Source organism: Leguminivora glycinivorella, chromosome 24, assembly GCF_023078275.1.
Source record: "Leguminivora glycinivorella isolate SPB_JAAS2020 chromosome 24, LegGlyc_1.1, whole genome shotgun sequence".
NCBI classification, from domain to species: Eukaryota; Metazoa; Arthropoda; class Insecta; order Lepidoptera; family Tortricidae; genus Leguminivora; species Leguminivora glycinivorella.
This window is the reverse complement of record NC_062994.1, coordinates 5412666-5432322: the sequence shown is the minus strand read 5'-3', so window position 1 is coordinate 5432322 and position 19657 is coordinate 5412666. Positions and strand designations below refer to the sequence as shown.

Below are 19657 nucleotides of genomic sequence, written 5' to 3'. Positions count from 1 at the left end.
TTATTGTCTGTTTGGCCCTAAGGCTAGCTGGTAGAGAATGCCTTCTGGCATTAAGTTCGTCTTTTGTACATTTTTTTACTGTGCAATAAAGTTTAAATATTAAATATTGCCATCATTAAAGTTTTAGTAGTGGTAGTAAACTCTTTATTGTACAATTAATAACAAAAAACATAGTAATTACAGTAAATAACAGTACAAAGGCGAACTTATCCCTTAGCTATAAGCTTTTATGATTGACTGTACTTTTCTTACCCCCTTATTCATAAACGTACTCTAAAGTTATCAAGCCGATAAAGTTCGTTTGTCCTTTTCTATCACACCAATACGTCGGAAAGGGACAAACGAACTTTATCGGCTTGATAACTTAAGGGGGTTAGTCTTTGTCACAGACAAGAATACAAAATAAAAATCCCGACTACAATCAAATTGTGATTAATTAAAATATTCAACAAGTAACAAATTCAGTATTCAAAATCTTGTGCTATTCCGTCAAGTAGGTATAGTTTGACCAAAAAGAACAGATATTGAAAAGTGGCAACTCTTTTTCATACCACGTCCCTGAGAGGCGCGCCTGCGGATAGGGAAGTTGGAGCTTAAACACGAAACAATAGTAGTGGCTTAGAAAATCGAAACGACGGACCGGAGGCCGCAGGCCGCAGGCCCGCCGTGAACTTCTCAAGACACTTTTACTATTGGGGCATTTTCAGAAAATGAGACCCAAAATTAGTGACAGTCGTTAACAAAAATTAACTCGATGTCAGTTTTGTGACGTCAATTACAAAAATTTTTTGTCTAAAAACCATTTTTGTAGTAAAACCAAATGTAGATTATTGCTTATAGTTTACGTAATTAACGCAAAAGCAATATCTTTATTGAAATTTCATGCTTAATTGTCGTCACAAAACTGACATCGAGTTAATTTTTGTTAACAACTTTCACTAATTTTTGGTCCCAATTTTTGAAAATGCCTATTGAGTCGTGTTTAAGCTCCAACTTCCCTACAACGCCCACAGTAACTACGCGAAGGACCGAAGGCCCGGAGTGTATCTAAGAGGCTCCCAAGCACGCGAAGGCCGCAGGCCGAGCTGCGGACAGACAATGCTATGTGTAAGAAAATGGACGACACTACTTCTTCCTCGGTTCCTCATGGCTGAGGGTCGCGGCCACATGAGGTCGTTATTTTTCGCACCAAATCCTTCCACTCCTCACGGTCTTCTGCAGTCCTAATAATAAGCGCCTGTGTTAATCCCTGGCAGGCCTTCTTAAGACAGGAGCGAAAATGCTAAAATGAAAATGGAATTCTATAGTTGAATATACTAGTCTTATTAATTAGATTTATCGAAAAAAACTCAGTTAAAAGATATTGCGAAAAAATCTTTAAAATTGAGGTTCCGCTGTCGACTGTTTCCTCCTTCAAAACTTAATCAATCGAAACGAAATTTGAGAATCTGAATAACAATGAAATAGTCTGTGTCGGACCGTTTAGTTTTTTTGGCTAATTGTTACCAAGCTTGAGTAGGTATCACACCTTTTTTACGCCATAATGAAAAAGATTTTTGAATGATTCAGTTATTTTCATTAGACTTATATTGACCAGGATATAGACCGTGACGGTCCACGGTAGATATATAATGAAAAAGGCCATTTTTGGAAATTTTTCGTTGGCTCTAGCGTCTTTAAAAATAAAAATATCAAAATAATCAAAACGGTCCGACACAGATAAAAATAATAATAATCTGTGTCGAAAAATCATTGCTCCATATTCAAAAACCAGGAAGGAAATAGTCGAGAGCGTTTGTATGGAGAATTGACTCCTCCTGTATCGTCTTAACGGCCGCTGTCCACCCAGCGGATTGGTGGATGGCCACTTCCCCGTCCTCCATCCACCATGCCAACCATAATGTTCTCAAGGTCCAACCATACATTTCTCAAGGTTTTCCGGCTCCCGTCTGGCCACGTGTCCAAAGTAGTAAAGGATTCGCTGGAGGCAAATGACAGACAGCGGCAGTGAATTTTAAGTTCCGCCAGAATGCCTTTCTACTTTTTTTTGCTAGGCTGTAGACGAAAATTAAAGCATGGGCCAAAAATGGCACAATGACCCTTTGAGCCATGACATTATGATTCTAAAATAATGTAAAAATAACAAGCCAACCCGGGAAAACACAGTAGTTATAATAATCTTCCTTTTCCTCAACTCTGATTCATGTAATATTCAATTTTAATTGAACAATAAATATTTTATCTAAAGATATGATAAACTGAAGGGGATTCCTCATCGTAGTATAAATTATAATCAAAACATCTTAAGTAACATACAGAATGCATGGCATTTTATCGCCATTTGCAAAAAATATAAGGTTTGAAATGGGTTGGTCGCTGCATTTAATATTTTTATGCATTTTTTGGAAAAAAAAGTGAAGTCCCTGTCAATATAATTCGTCTAAAGATAGATAAGTTTATTACTTTCACAATACTTACCGATAGTGAGTTAGGTAATGTAAGAAAAATAGTACTTGCGCAACATGGGGCGTAAGTTAAATATTGCAAACGGGAGTAAATATTAATCGCGACTATTCGCGACTTGCCGACTCGAGTTTGCAACATTCTTACACTCCTGGTTGCAACGTTTTTCATCTCATCACACATTCATTAAAAAAAATGTAAAAGATAAAAGAAAGTTAGTTAGACACTAGAAATTTCATAACGTCCTCGGGAAAAAGCTTTTTCTATAACTCCCCCTGCACCTAAGTGCAACGCTCTGAGGACGAGTTTTGAATCTCGCATACATAAATAAATAAATAAATAAATAAATACGGGATATTGTCACTAAAATACCGGTTGAAACGGTGACTTGCTTATTATTTTCAGTGACAATTTTCAGAATTCGAACGCGTGAGACTCAAAAATCGGCCCGTCTGACCGAGTATCATATAAATAACAATAAAAAGAATAGTTACCTAAGTAATAAAAAACATTTTGACTTTTCGAAAACCTTTATTTATTAAAACATTGCAACAATATCTTAACTTCGCTACGAATCCGTGGTTTAGGCGTTTTCACTAAATATTACACCACACACAATAAATAATATTAGAGCATAGGTACAGTCAACCAATGGAACCCTAGGCCACTGTAGAACTATGTCATAGTAACGTTATAAATCAGATTGTAAGAAATCTCTTACTGCTTGTTATTTTGACATGGTTGTAGAGTGGCCTAGGGTTCCAATTTGTTGAATGTACCATGAGTTTCTGACGTTTTAGAACACGTTAACCTATGGGGTAAAGGACAGAAAATTACATTCATTGTATGGAGAACAGCGCCCCCAAATGGTCACTTACCAGCAGGGTTAGCACATGATTGCCGCGAGAGTATGTCGCCGCGAGGTAGACTACCCGTCCTTATGTCATTAATACAGTCTGGAGTATCGATCCAGAGGCCGTGAGTTCAAGTCTCACCCAAGGCAGACATTTTCCACTTTTAAATTTATTCTAAGCCTAGTGGCATCGATTGCAGACGTTTCTGCTAATCAGAAGTTAAAAAAGTCATTAATACAGTTAGAAGAAGACGTGTCATCTATCTCGCGGCGACATACTCTCGCGACAATCATGTGCTAGGCCTACAGGGGCGGCTCACTCCGCGATTCTATCGCCGCGCTATAAGTACATGCGAGTTCGCGGCCCATTCAGTGGTGACGACCTTCGCGCGGCGCAATAGAATTCAATGTCGGCTGCTCGCTTGCGGTCCGTTTGTCAATGTAGGTAAGAATTTAGAATGGCGGCATTTTGTGAACATCAAAGGAGTGAGCCTTCTGTACTTGTACTATTATATATTCTGTGCTAGAACCAAAAGTTATACATTTTCCTTCACGCTTACGCTATCGATCGAGTAAGGTAAAACCTGAACTGAGATATAATATGACTACGCGCCATCTCACGGAATTTCATTAGAACTATTTTGTTCATACTAAACTGAACTGTCACCATTATGTCAAGTCATAATATATTCCTGGTATCAGTTATAGCGCTGTAATAAACTTGACATTTTTAAATTTTGGGGAATATTTTAGTATGAATGCCTACTAAAGAATTTAGTACAAAATTAAGATAGTACGGACACATCTCGGACACTGGCGAGCAAATATAAGAAAGAGGTGCGTTCCTAGCACACAGTCTAAGCTCGTGTAGGTGAACGCATACCATGCTTGTATGAGTGAGATATGACAGGTCGACTGTTCGCGTTTTTGACAGGCAGTAACTGTGAGGTAACCGAGAGAGGGTGGGTGGCACTTTCAGCGGGGAGCAGAAGTGGCCATACTGTACGATAGTACTCTTTATTATACTGTGGTACGGATGTATTTTTTCTAATATTATTCATTGTTGTTTTAAATGCCAATTTTCATACGAGGTCAACATTAAGAACCATGTCAAATTAAATGATAAAATAAGGTATCATGTTTTTAAACACACCATACACTCCGTTTTTTAGACTTTTTCCCCCTCACTAACTCGGAAACACGTGTTTTGTCCTTTAATACCAGCGGGTAAAAACGCATTATATCCACTAGTGGATAAAGTAATTTGACCCTGAATAGAGGCAAATATTCTGTTTTAAAATTCATAAAAGTGGAGTTAATCTAGTGATGAAGATGTTTTACCACCTGTGGCACTACTGGAAGCAGTGATAACACGTTTTTTTGCGTTGTACTTTCCTCGCTATAGTGAGGGGAAAAGCTTTGTGTTACACACGGGTGCAAATGTATTTTACTTCTCGTGTGTTGAAAAACTCGCAAGTTCAGGATTCTATTCGCTTCGCTCGTGGTTCAACTATAGAATCCTTTCACTTGCTCGTTTTTTCAACTCCACACTCGGCGTTAAAATACAACTTTGCACTCTTGTATAACAAATAACTATAAATGTGGTTGCCTGACCGAAACATTATCCAGATTGTGCCATCATAGTCGTAGCGTGCCCAGACAATCCCTCTTCGATTGAGTCTAATGGAAACTTTTGGCAACTGCCAACATCGTTCAGACGATATTTCCAAGCCAAACGCGGTAAACGAGGCCTACAGAAGTAGATATATTATGATATGGTTCTAAATTAGACCTGTAAGAAAATCGGTATTATGATTAAACTTCATTTTCTCGACACATACACACACACACTTTTATTCTACACATGGTTTGAGTTTTATTTAATGTACCTACAGTTTATTTAAATAATGAGAGTTTTTGCGCACTAAATCTTTATATTTGTTTTTCTAAATTATATTATTGATCCCCCGTGTGGTGACGGGTTAAGAATTTCACCACCCCCTTTCTTCCCGTGGGTGTCGTAGAAGTCGACTGTGGGATATGGGTTAAATTGTGGCGTAGACGAGAGGCTGGCAACCTGTCACTGCAATGCCACAATTTCGTTTTACCTATTTTACCCCCTTTTTGCCAAGAGTGGCACTGACACTTCAGTGGTTCATGTGCTCTGCCTACCCCTTCATGGGATACAGGCGTGATTGTATGTATGTATGTATATTATTGATATACGCATATTTGAGAATTCAAATACATTTTTGATACTGGATTGTTATTTAAAATTAGTTTTTGTTCACAAGTTTGTTTTTAAGTACAATATTATTTTTATTTAGACTTCATAACTGTATTGTGAAATAACGATTTTTTCGTGCTTCAAATTCTCTCATTATTTAACTATTCGGAATGTAATAAATTAATACACACATCATTTTAGATAAAAAATATAGCAAAAATAACATAAAATTATGAATCACATACGAAACATAACAAACGTATATATTATATCTTCATTAATACAATTTACATTATCATAAACACGAAAAAAAGGTAACTATTTCACCGATATCCCGATTATGTTACATGAACACAACAAAAAAATTAAGCTTCTAATAAAAAAAGCTGGTCAAATATAGTTCTTGTCATTTAAAAACTAAAATCATTACATGACTTAGAATTACCCCCGGAAACCTACAGAATTAATAATATGTAAGTGTTTTATTGTTTTCATTGTAAAATATGAAAATATGTTACGGATATATGTTCGTGAATCTCCAATTTTGTATGAGTACATAATATACTTACCCCCTTATTCATAAACGTACTCTAATGTTATCAAGTCGATAAAGTTCGTTTGTCCCTTTCCGACGTATTGGTGTGATAGAAAGGGACAAACGAACTTTATCGGCTTGACAACTTTAGAGTACGTTTATGAATAAGGGGGTTAGAATCAAACCACCTAAGTCGACAACGATTTTGTTACCATAGATAGTTCAAGGGTTATTTTATACGTCTCCATTCTATTCAAATTTGACGTTTATTTAACCCATTAATGCATATTGTTGCCATTTGGCTACAATGCATATATTTTTAAATAAAGTAGCCAAAATATAAGCTGGACGTTTATATATATTTTTCCTAGATCCTGCATCTAAATAACTAAATAAAAACATTATTTCCAACCAAAAATAAAAGAAATCATGCATTTAATTAAGGATTAAGATAAAATGGCGGAAAAGTGTGAAAAAACTGGATGATGGCGATTTTTAGTAAATTATTTGGGCAGATTTTTTCAGAGTTAGTAATTATTTTATGTTTAAATATTTTATCATAGGGGTTCCACAAATAGTGTACCTTTTTAATAGTAGTCATTTCTTTTAAATAAAACTTATCAATTACGATATATTTATATAAATAATATTTGGCCTATTTAACTTCTAACACTGATTTAGTATAAAAATCGATCTTAAATATTTTTTTTATTATTTTTCCCAGAGTCAGAAAACCATTGTCTATCACATATATTAATATCTCGTTAAAAGAATAATTCATGCATTTAAGGGTTAACAGTAGACAAGCAAAGTAAAGTCTACCCCACAAATGTAGATAGGAAATCGAAGATGCCGAGCGATTTGTATTGAATATTCCCGTCGCAAGTTCTTAAACCCACACAATGGGGAACTTGACTGTAGTTAAAATAAAATATTTTATATTATGCACGAAAGAAAGCATCAGCACGGGAAGCATGGTCGCGCGATAGACGATAAAATATCAGGCCGTCCCTATCGCACTTACAAATAGTGCAGATAATTATTATTATTTTTTTTTAATTATAAATGGGCTTACTCTTGACCACAGACTAGCCAAAGGCAAAGACGTGGCCTACGATGGAGTGAGCTCGCCCAGAAGATGCCTGTTCACTCTTGATTTGAATATATAGGGAAAACATGGACAGAAGTTATTTTTAGCCTCGTAAGACCCACAGTTAGTTTTCCCATTTTGAATTTGAACCTTATTCTATAAATAAATTAGTAAGATTTTCATTTGTTTCAAAAATCAATCTAACAATGGAAATTCTACTTTGTTCAGTTCATGGAAGGTTTAAATTAGATTGCAACACTATGTACATTGTAATGTACATTGGGCCTTACGAGGTTAAATTCAATTTCAATTTAATAAGTCAGGTAGAAATATAAAAAAATAACTGAGTTGACCGTGACGTCACTCAACTCGATTTCATATTAATTCCATATTAGCAAGTCGTTCAAATTGTTTGACAGTTCTTAAAAAGAAGCTGATTTGACTAGGGGGCAAGTAGCCTATTGTAGATGGGCGCTGCTATTGCGCAATACACGCGCATCATTTCCATGTACAGGTACATACGAACGACCACAGTGAGTCGTGTCATCACCCACGCACACAACGACAATTGTATGATCAATGAGCTAACTGCGACACATCCGCAATCTAGTCACACCTCACAATGGCGATCAAATATATGAAAGAGGCGCGTTCCTACGCAAAGTCTAAGCTCGTGTAGGTGAACGCGTACTATGCTTGTATGAGTGAGATACGACAGGTCGACTGTTCGAGTTCTTGACAGGCGGTAACTGTAAGGTAACCATACTGTACGATAGTACTCTTTATTATACTGTGCTCTCTGTATTACTACCTGGGCGACCGAGCTTCGCTCGGAGTTTTAAAACTCGAAAATTCGCGTTTTTTGAGACATAAGACTAAGCTAGATCAATTTTTCACCCCCGAAAACCCCCACATAACAAATTTCAGCGACATCGTTAGAGCAATTTTCTAGATCGCCGGTATATATAAATAAATAAATATAGGATTACTCATTTAGGCCCACTTGCACCAACCAACTCAGGGTTAGCGGGTTGTCATCTGTCAAATTCCATATAAAATGGTGGGTTAACCCTCCGGATTATACTGTGCCTCCGGTTAACCCACTATTTTCGTTGGTGCAAGTGGCCCTTAAAGGTATAAGATATGTTCTGAGGTGTACCCTATCAAAATCGCTGTCAACTAAACTTAGTCTGTCTATACCTATGTTGGTTTCCGAGAGAGAATACTCATAACATGATTAATACATAATATTATACATACGTTTAAATCCCACAAGGTTTCGATGGGTAACATATTATAACTGAATTTCATCAATAACTATAGTCTATTCTTTAGGTATTTAAATAAATGTAAACAAAATCTACCCTCAAAAGGCTCGTTAAGCCACTTGAGGGTAAATTATAACATTACACGACCGAATAGGAAGGTTAACCCTTAAATGCATGACCTTGAGAAAAATTAATTCAAATTTGAATTTTGACGTGCTGTCAATAGAGTCAAAAATGCATGCTGCATATATACATCACTATGCATTTAAGGGTTAAAGAGAGGTCGCTCAGTGACAGATTCGCTTGGTTTTACATTTGTTTCTTGGTTGGTTAACCGACAAATTTTGTAACCACAAAATGTCAAAAATATTTGTTTACAGTTTTTTAAGTACCTAAAAGTACAGAGTATAAATAAATACACATTTGTAACGTTTTTACATACTACAGCATTTTCTATATTTGTCATACCGATCCATTTGTACAATTACTAACTAGGCTACATTTTCTAATTGTTTTTTTATTACAAAATTGCAAATAAATATACAATTACTATTTGAAAATGTCGTCTGGTCAACTATTGAAGAACTACGTGTTTTGGCAAGTATTTAAAGTTATATTTTGATATAAATTGACTTATTTCTTCCTTTTTAAATAAATATCATTTGTTGTGAGGGGTTAATAATTTCACCCTTTTCTTCCCGCGGGTGTCGTAGAAGTCGACTGTGGGATATGGATTCAATTTTGTAGGCGATGGGCTACGGCTGGCTGTCATTGCAATATCAAAATTTCGTTTTCCTTCAACCCCTTAATTGTTAAGAGTAGCACTGAAACTTGAGTAACTTTCATGTGCTCTGCTTACCCCTTTTGGAAATACAGCACATTCATCATCATCATCAGTAGCACTGAAACTTGAGTAACTTTCATGTGCTCTGCTTACCCCTTTTGGAAATACAGCACATTCATCATCATCATCATTTCAGCCATTAATCGCCCACTGCTGAGCATAGGCCTCCCTTCCACTTATCCCGGTCCGGTGCCCGATTGATATTCCGAAATAAAATACGCCGATTTTCGGTACGCCGACAACGATTCGCCGACGTCTTTTTTGGCCGAATAACGATTGGAAGATTCTCATTTCGCATAATATTCGTTCGTAAACGGAGTCGGTAAGCAGAAATTTGATACGCCGATTTACTTTTCGACGAATAATCATTTAGGAATTGTAAAAATTGGCCGACAAAAAATTGGTCGAAACACAATAGGGCGAGTGATCATTTGGTATTTTTTTTTGGTGAGTTGGCTGGAACTTGCGTACAAAGTTTTCTGCGGATTCAAAAATCTAGTTGTTAGATCGTTTATAAGAGTAACTCACATTTGATTCATTTACTTATTTATATTAATCATCATGTTCTGATTCTAAGGATTAATTTTAGTAAATTATGTATTGTTGTTTTCAAGTCACCAAATTTTTACTTTTAAAATATACATTGTTTGTTTAAGAAACAAAAAGTGTCTATTAAGTGCGTAATTTTTTTACGACAGCGATAATTCATTCATTCGAAAATATTTTAACAATGTATAAAATGTGAAACGTTAATCGACTAAACGTGGCCTAAAAGAAAATATTACTTTGCTGACTGAAATGAAAAATGTCCAATAATAGTTCGGATAATTTGCACAGAAGCGAACTGAACTGTATGCGAACCAAGATTCTACGTAACGTTATTCGACCAAAAGTGGCAGCGATAGTTTGATTATTCGGCTAAATGGCATTCGGCGAATCGTTGTCGGCGAATAAATAATCGGCTAAAAAATTGTCGGAGAATCATTAGGTAGCCTCCCGGTCCTGGGCTAATCTCATCCAGAAGTGCTCGCAGTTTTTCGAATGTCCACCCAACGAGCCAACGGATGCCAGGCGCTTCTTACATCCGATAGCGGCCACCATTCGGTCAACATGAAATACGAACGTGACACAAATGCAGTGAGTCACGTTCACGGACGGCTAGTGACGTCATCTGTCATAGGCCAAAGGAAACAAAAGACTACGCGTATGCTATAGCATACGTGTCCGCGAACGTGTTGTGTATATATGTAAAATGCTGGTTTGAGACAGCCCTAATGCTAACTTTTAAACCTTGCCAAAATAATACTGGGTGCATTTACATATAAATCAAAATCTAAATACCAAAATCATTGGTAAAAATCGCGATGTTCACGAATAATTTAAAATAGCACTACATATGATTTTATACATTTTTATAAATTTAATTATTTAAACAACTTCGTCGGATGTTATCGAACATTTTACAATTAATCAATTTCCAAAAGTACCTAGTATGTGGCGCTGGCGATTCAACGCCATCTTTGTGAGTTGTTATATTTGCAGCTACAAAATTTTTTGTTGAATTTTTCGGTTCATGATTTAAGTATAACGGAAATTTTTAGAAATAGTGTACCACTCCCTTTTTTAACCCCTGACGCAAAAACGACGGGTTGTTATAAGTTTGACGTGTCTGTCTGTCTGTCTGTCTGTCTGTCTGTATGTGTCTGTCTGTGGCATCGTAGCTCCCGAACGGATGAAGCGATTTCGATTTAGTTTTTTTTTGTTTGGAAGCTGAGTTAGTCGGGAGTGTTCTTAGCCAAGTTTCATGAAAATCGTTCCACTATGTCGCGGTCGGGTGTTTTTTCAAAATTTTAATTTTTGGTTAGGTTAAATATTTAGAAATTTTTTTGGCGTAAGTAGAAGATTCTGGTCTGTCCGGCGAGGCTCGCGAGGACTATTTAATTACATAATTTAAAAAACCGGCCAAGTGCGAGTCGGACTCGCGCACCGAGGGTTCCGTACAAACGTATGAATTTCAACTTGATAGCTCTACGCGTTCATGAGGAAAAAAGTAATAAGTTTATATTTATTAAAAACCCTAAAAATATATATTTTGTAATGTAACTAAAAATTTAAGGTTTTCGGAATTTTTCCTTTATGTGTGCTATAAAACGTTGCTTCATGCCAAATTTCAAGATTCTAGGTCGACTGGACCCTACCCTACCCTTTAGCTTTTGATTCCCTTGCGAGTACTTGCGAGTTTCAAAATATGCAGCTTAAATTGCTGTTTCTTTTGATTGCGTTGACATAGAAGTTTGATTTTGTTACAGCTTAAAGGTATTATAGACCTGAGTATTTGGTATGAATTTCAATTTAATACCTCTACGCGTTTATGAGGAAATGGGTAGTAAGGTTAAAATTATTAAAAAAAAATATATTATGTGATGTAACTAAAAATTTATGGTTTTCGTAATTTTTCCTTTATCTATGCTATAAGACGTTGCTTCGTACCAAATTTCAAGATTCTGAGTTCACGGGAAGCACCCTGTAGGTTTTGATTCCCTTGCAAGTGTCGAAAATTTGCGGCATAAACGGCTGTATCTTTTGATTGCGTTGGCTTAGAAGTTTGATTTTTTCACAGCTTCAAGGGACAGTAGACCTGAGTAATTGATATAAATTTCAGCTTCATACCTCCACGCGTTCCTGAGAAAAAGGGTCTTGACAGACGGACGGACGGACGGACAGACGGACAACAAAGTGATCCTTTAAGGGTTCCGTTTTTGCGGCATAAACGGCTGTATCTTTTGATTGCGTTGGCTTAGAAGTTTGATTTTTTCACAGCTTCAAGGGACAGTAGACCTGAGTAATTGATATAAATTTCAGCTTCATACCTCCACGCGTTCCTGAGAAAAAGGGTCTTGACAGACGGACGGACGGACGGACAGACGGACAACAAAGTGATCCTATAAGGGTTCCGTTTTTTCCTTTTGAGGTACGGAACCCTAAAAACAGATAAACAGACGAATCATACACATTTTACGTGTCAGTTCATTAAATACTGGAAATGCGTAACAAAACTGGAATTTCTTTTTAAATTTTATAAAGCCCACTTGCTCCAACCACTTAACTCAGGGTTAGTGGGCTGTCATCTGTCAAATTCCATATAAAATGGTGGGTTAACCTTCGGGTTAACCTTACTAAAATTAAGCTAACAAAATAAAATATGAATTTATCTCATTACTTTTCCTGCCTTACTTTAGGAATTTTTTATTAATTCCTAAAGTAAGGCAGGAATTGTACCTAGGCGTGACGTCACGCGAAACTTCAACCCACTGTACCATCGTAATTAGTTTACGAGAAAAAAGAAAAAATATGTGTCCAAAATTTTTTGATGATCTGACTGACGGACTAAATCGTTTTTTTTTTAGTCGTTTGTTGACATTTGATTAAGGGCTTACTTTATGCAATTTTCTCGACAAATTTCTTAATTTAACTATTGCAGCAGTGTCCAGGCTATTGAGGGGCGATTTTCCCTCTATGCTAGTATCTATAATAATTAGGTTTAAACGGGCCGACCTTGTTAAGACCTAGGTACTTCGCTTGTTCGTCGGACAATTCTGTGAGGTGAGCGTCGAAGGTAGGCAGGTGAAGGCTCGCTACGTATTCATCCATCTTCTTCGGTAGGAGGTATACATCCGCCTGCAATACAATACAATACAATACAGTCACACCTCGGACACTGGCGTTCAAATATATGAAGGCGCGTTCCTACTTAGCACACAGTCTAAGCTCGTGTAGGTGAACGCGTACTATGCTTGTATGAGTGAAATATGACAGGTCGACTGTTCGCGTTTTTGACAGGCGGTAACTGAGGTAACCGAGATGGGGTGGGCAGCACTTTCAGCGGGGAACGGGAGTGGCCATACTGTACGATAGTACTCTTTATTATACTGTGATACAGTATAGGTGAAAAACTTAAGAATGTCACCTGTTGTATGTGTGAGTGACGTTCGAATAGAGAACACATATTTAAAATTAGTAACACAAACAAAACAAACGCCTATTCGAACACGTCACTCACACATACAACAAGTGACTTTCTTAAGTTATTCACCTATACAATACAATACTCTTTATTGGACACCTCACATAGTTTATAAGTACCACTAACTGGCCTTAGCGTCTATTTCAGACGATTTATGGTGCAATGTCCGAGAGACATCGCTTTTGATGACTAAAGAGACCTATGCGAGAGCGACATATTTTGCCACATAGCTGACAAGGGCTTGCAACCGATTGCGACGTTCCGCTATGGTGTCTTCTTTCCCTTTTGTCAGCAAGTGCCGCAAACCAGGTCTCATCGACGAACTTGCGACCATCTCCAACGCACTTTCGCCATTCCGTTCGCTTCTCCGCAAGCTTCTCCCAGTTAAAATCAATCAGTCGATTGTAAAGGCTGCCATGTCCCTCTTGGTGCAGTCTTTGAAGCGAAGCAATGGTCTCCCAACATCTCAAGTTTACAAGTAATGCACAAGAAACAAAAAAAAACAGAGGTAACAACAGGCGGTCTTATCGCTTAAGAGCGATCTCTTCCAGACAACATTTGGGTATTGGAGTTAATATAATCAGAATATATGGTAGGTGGCTCTAAGAAATATGAGAAGTAGAATTTAAATCTCTATCCTCTACAACCAAACAACACAAAGCACTCATGCAAATACAAATACATAAATAAAATCAAAAATTAATATAAAATAATAAATATGTGAAAGTTTTTTTTTATAAATAGTAGACGCAGGAATATACTGATGTACGGTGGCCTAGCGGTAAGACCGTGCGGCTTTCAATACGGAGGTAACGTGTTCGAACCCCGGCTCGTACCAATAAGTTTTTCAGAACTTATGTGCGAAATCGGTTTTCGGTGAAAGAAAACATCGTGAGGAAACCGGACTAATCCCAATAAGGCCTAGTTACCCTTCGGGTTGGAAGGTCAGATGGCAAAATCTTGCTCCCATGAGCCGTGGAAAATGCCGGAATAACGCAAGGAGGATGATGACTTATATTGTGTACATATAGAAAACATCCATGAATTAGCGCTGGTAGCCTTGCGGTATGTATGCCATATTATTCCACCAAAGAGTACTTTGCTAGAGCATTGGATTATATTTAGAATGAAAAAAAAATCGACATAAAATTATACATTCCAGTCATCTACATCACATTGTCTTTGTATCTCTTCTATCTTGACATTCTTAGTTTCTCAATATGCAACTATTCTTAGTACCTGACTTTTAAATTATTATTATTATTTTATTCTTAATCGTATTCCCTTTTTATAATTTTGTTTTCTTTTATTCTAACCGTAATCTATTTCTATTTTAATTATTATTTTGACATTACCAGTGATGTAATGTTCGTTACAACCACGTTTGCATGCATTGTATCATGTTTTATCAGCAAATAAAAATTTGATTGATTGATTGATTGTACGTGCGACTTTCGTTCCGTAGGTCGCGGGTTCGAACCCCGTTTTTCGGAACTTATGTGCGAAATGTCATGTGAGATTTGTCAGTCGCTTTTTGGTGAAGGAAAACATCTTGAGGAAACCGGACTAATTCCAATAAGGTCTAGTTACCCTTCGGGTTGGAAGGTCAGATGCAGATGGCAATCGCTTTCGTAAAACTAGTGCCTACGCAAAATCTTGGGATTAGTTGTCAAAGCGGACCCCAGGTTCCCATGAACCATGGAAAATGCAAGGAGGATAATGACTTATATTGTATATAGAAAACATCCATGACTCAGGAACAAATATCTGGGGGCCGATTTTTGAGTCTCACTGTCACTAAAATACCGGTTGAAAACGGTGAATTGCCTATTATTTTCAGTGACAATTTTCTGAATTCGAACGCCGTGAGACTCAAAAATCGGCCCCCTGTGCTCATTAATCATTACACAAATAAATGCCCTTACCGGGATTCGAACCCCGGACCGCGGCCCAGCAGGCAGGGACCAACTAGGCCAGATCGGTCATCAATTGGAAATTGGATAAGTTTGGATCCGATTCGCACGTCGTTGCGAAGTTTACCAAGAGTCTATCTATAACTAGTAATCTTGATAAAGACGAAAAATAAGGATTAGCAAGTTATCATGCATATAAAGAAACGAATTGACGCTATGGGAATATAACCTGGGGTAACATTTAGGTAGTTTTTCATACAAATTGTGTATATTTCTCACCTTGTATCGATGTTGTGGTGCATTATAAAGCTCTATTAAGGCCAAGGCCTGTGTCGCGGCCGTGACAGAGACAACAAATGAGGGAAGAGACGAACAGCAGAGGTTAGCGAGGCGGCCTTCGGCTAGCAGCACTATACGTTTTCCATTGGGCCAGATTATGTGATCCACCTATAAAAAATATCTGTATAAAAATCTCTATATTTTTAAGGTTATAATTATAAACAAAGAGCGGAATTCTTCATAGCAAAAATCAAACTGTCAAAGGGATTGACCTAACTGTTTTATCGACTTATCGATGTTACGGAATAATATCACATTAGGTATCCATAATCAACTTAAAAGATTATTCTGTAACATTTGACCTTTTCGATAATCAACTTGCATCTCCATAGTAAAGTTAATCATGTCAGCGTTACATGTCATTTATGTCACTTGAATTTTCATAAGTGATTTCCGTGCCGTGTTACTAAAATGGTTAATAATTTATTAATATTATTTAATAATTTACTAACCATTTTAGTAACACGGCAAGGAAATCACTCATGAAAACTCAAGTCGATATCGATAAGTCGATTAAACAGTTAGGTCAATCCCTTTGACAATTTGATGTTTGCTATGAAGAATTCCGCTCTTTGATTATAAGACACGGTTCACTATAATCTTGCATAAACTTTTTTCGCATATATTTTATTTGCATAATCTTCTTGGCAGAAGTCACCTTTGGCAGAAACACCTTACGCAGAATATGCTTTGGCATAAATCATTCCCCATATTTTTATAATATCGAATTGTACGTTGGCATAATGTTGATGAGCATAATAGTCTTCTAGTCGAATAGTACTTTCGCAGATAGTATTTAATTTTGTGCATAATATTTAGGCGGCATAAGGTTGCAATTTGCTTTAACCGTGTAAGCAATAGCGTGTCATAATTCTGCTCTTTTAATAGTATGCTAACAAAACTGACAGTAAATTTTTCTTAACAACTTACGCTAATTGTGGGGTAGGGTGCCCCTTATTTTACGATTTACAGAAATTAGTAACGCATACCCCCTAAATGGGCTCGTTTTACCCCAACACACCCTCAAAATAAATTTCAGCTCATCCCTATAACTGGAACCCGTGCCGACTTTCATGCAATTTCCCATACATTGTATGAAAATCCAAAAAATAAATTTTTAATTTTCATATTTTTTTGACATTTACCGAGTATAGTACTGCCGTATAAACAATATTTCACATAAACATCTCGATGCGAACAAAAAAACAATGCGAAATAAATAAAAATATCAACTTAGTGTCTTAAGCAAATTTCTCCATAGTAATTTGTATGGGAACTTCAGGTGCAAGTCGGCACGGGTTCCTCTTACAGGAATGAACTGAAATTTTTTATCATGGTATTTTGGGGTAATATGATCATATTAAGAGGGTATGCGTTGTTAATTTTTCGAAAGATTAAAATAAGGAACACCCTATATGTGGGGTCCCAAATTCTGAAAATGATCTTATAAGGCAGAACCAGAATAATATCGCAGGTCTTGCGTCTCTCTCACCTGGCTTCTCACTCGCTCCCACAGCAGATCGGGCGTCCGTAGCGCATGGACGTCCACCTCGGTGTTAGAGTGCCCCATGTTACACACGACGCAGCCGTTTTTCATCCGCTCCATGTGTTCACGTGTGACGACCCCTTTATTCCCGGTGGCGGTTATTACGATGTCCACTTGTCTTATCACCTGCGGAAAAAATCGTGTTTATTTATTTAATCTTTATTGTAAATTTGTTTTTTATTATAGCCATCTAGCTGAGCGTACCCCAAAGGTGTAATGCCATCTAGGCCACCGTACCTTTTTCTGTATGGTACTGAGGTACGTTTTTTTCTTAGACTTTATCTGACTATACGGAGTTATACATGTCTTTGGTCTCAGTACAAGACGTACTGACATTGACTGAACTAGCATGACAGATACGAACGTTTCCGGAAAAATACGATGGAAACCCTTTTCGCACTATATCTGTGAGTAAGTATAGTAAGTACGCTCTAACAGGCGATTCTTAAAAGTTCGCCCTATTACTGGCATAGAACTCCGCCCCCGTCCACAAACTCTATTCGCTATCCCGACAGCACGAACTCATGCCCTATCACACTCCGCTACACCATGCATTAACTCTTCTAAATGAAATACTGGCCAGTGACAGCAATCTGGACATGTTTTACAGCACGGAATCGCAATTCCTTTCGATTAGTAGCCGATACCTGGAAGCTAATACGACTCCAAGTTCCATTAGCTACTGATTATGAATCAATCATAAGACCTTAAGTGTGTACCCTATTGTATGAGTCTCTAAAACTACCCTCCTATTAACATGTATAGCTTGTCTGTTAGTGTTAATTTTAAGGAATTTATAAATAAAGAATAAAGAATTCGTATATTTCTTTATTTCTTTATTTATTTATTCCTTAAATTAACATTAACAGCCTAGCTAAACATGTCAATCGTACAGGAGGGTATAAACAAGAATAATCCTGGTACACTTATATAAAATAGTGTGGCGGAACATAGAGTACATAATATAGTAGGTACTCACACGTGGATCGAACTTGGAGTAGTTATAGGCTCCAAGTGACGGGCGCTGATCGCAAGGAATTGCGACTCCGTGCTGTGAAACATATCCAGTTTGCTGTCGCTGGCCAGTATATCATTGAGAAGGGTTAGAGCGTGGTACAATGGAGAGTGCGACAGAGCATGGGTGCGCCACCAGGATGGCGAATAGAGTCTGTCGGCGGGGACGGAGTTCTAAACCGGTGACTGGACGCACTTTGAGTGAAATGAGCGACATCAAGGAAGGGTTCGAAATTGTATACGAATAAGAGCAAAATCACTCGCAGCCCTTGACTGACTTCAAAACTGTGTGATAAATATAGATATCTTTAAAAAAGATAAGAGCAAATCAAAGACATGTGTAACTCCGTATAGACAGCTACAGTTTAAGAAAAAAACGTACCTAAGAACCATTTAGAATAAATAAATAAATATTGGGGGACACCTTACACAGATCAACTTAGCCCCAAACTAAGCAAAGCTTGTACTATGGGTGCTAAGCGACGATATACATACTTAAATAGATAAATACATACTTATATACATAGAAAACATCCATGACTCAGGAAATAAATGCCCTTACCGGGATTCGAACCTGGGACCGCGGCTCAGCAGGCAGGGTCACTACCGACTGAGCCAGACTGGTCGTCCGTAGAAATAGGTACGGTGGCCTAGATGGCGTTACACCTTTGGGGGACGCTCGGCTAGATGGCGCTAATATTAATATTTAACATTTTAACACATATCAAGCTAAGAATATGGGCCAAATTGTCAAACCTGAGGTTCAAAAGTTTTAAGCCTGTGTCGAGAGATGGCAGTCTATGCACTGTGATTACACATTTCACTTTGACAGTAACTCTCTATAATACTCGATCTTCTTTGGAGCAAATTTAGTCCTTATGGTAAGCGACACTGTTGTAACCGCTCTTTAGGGTCTCTAGTATAGAAACATAAATAAGATTATTTAATCATTACCTCATTTAATTTGACAACTCTAAATCCATCCATGGCGGCTTGCAGCGCGCAGATTGGGTCGATTTCTGTCACGTACACCTATCAAAAACATATCTAGATATTAACTCCGTAATCAGTAGGTAATCGTGTATTGATTTCATATGAGCATTATTTTCAGCTATGTTATATGCTATATAACCCTTCAAGAATGGCAGACCTATATATAATATACATACAGGGTGTATTTTGATAGCGGGTCAGTAAGGGCAGCTGTGAGATCCCGTGATCCTACGCGAAAATGGTCTAAGGAGACCATTCCTCGATTTCAAATTGATGAAAAATGGCATTTACAGATTTTGGAAAAAACATACAGGGTGCATTTTTGACAAACTTTTTTTTAACGCCAATCGATCCCATTCCTATCTGGGATCAAAAGCTTGTATGGGACCGAAAAATATTTCCGGCTAGAAAAGTCACTAATCGCAAAATACTTATCCCATACAATTTGTATGAAAAAAAAATTTCTTTTCACATTGTATTTTTCTGATGCCATTCGATTCTATTCCTATTCAGTATCGATAGTTTCTTTGGGCTTAAGTTGCGGCAAT

The 19657-nt window shown here is 37.3% G+C and overlaps 1 protein-coding gene across 4 annotated transcripts in view; it reads right to left on the bottom strand.

Moving 5' to 3' along the window:
* Positions 1-12269: 12269 nt before the first annotated feature.
* The window catches only part of LOC125238654 (adenosylhomocysteinase-like 1), a 52177-nt gene continuing 44789 nt past the window's right edge, over positions 12270-19657 (bottom strand). For all 4 annotated transcript variants that reach the window (XM_048146036.1, XM_048146038.1, XM_048146037.1 and 1 more), the window contains 4 exons: positions 19071-19148; positions 17049-17228; positions 15497-15664; positions 12270-12958 (listed from right to left, as the gene is read on the bottom strand). In XM_048146036.1, the coding sequence (XP_048001993.1) occupies positions 12800-12958; positions 15497-15664; positions 17049-17228; positions 19071-19148 (585 nt within the window). In that variant the 3' untranslated portion in view covers positions 12270-12799. The remainder of the gene's footprint in view (positions 12959-15496; positions 15665-17048; positions 17229-19070; positions 19149-19657) is intronic.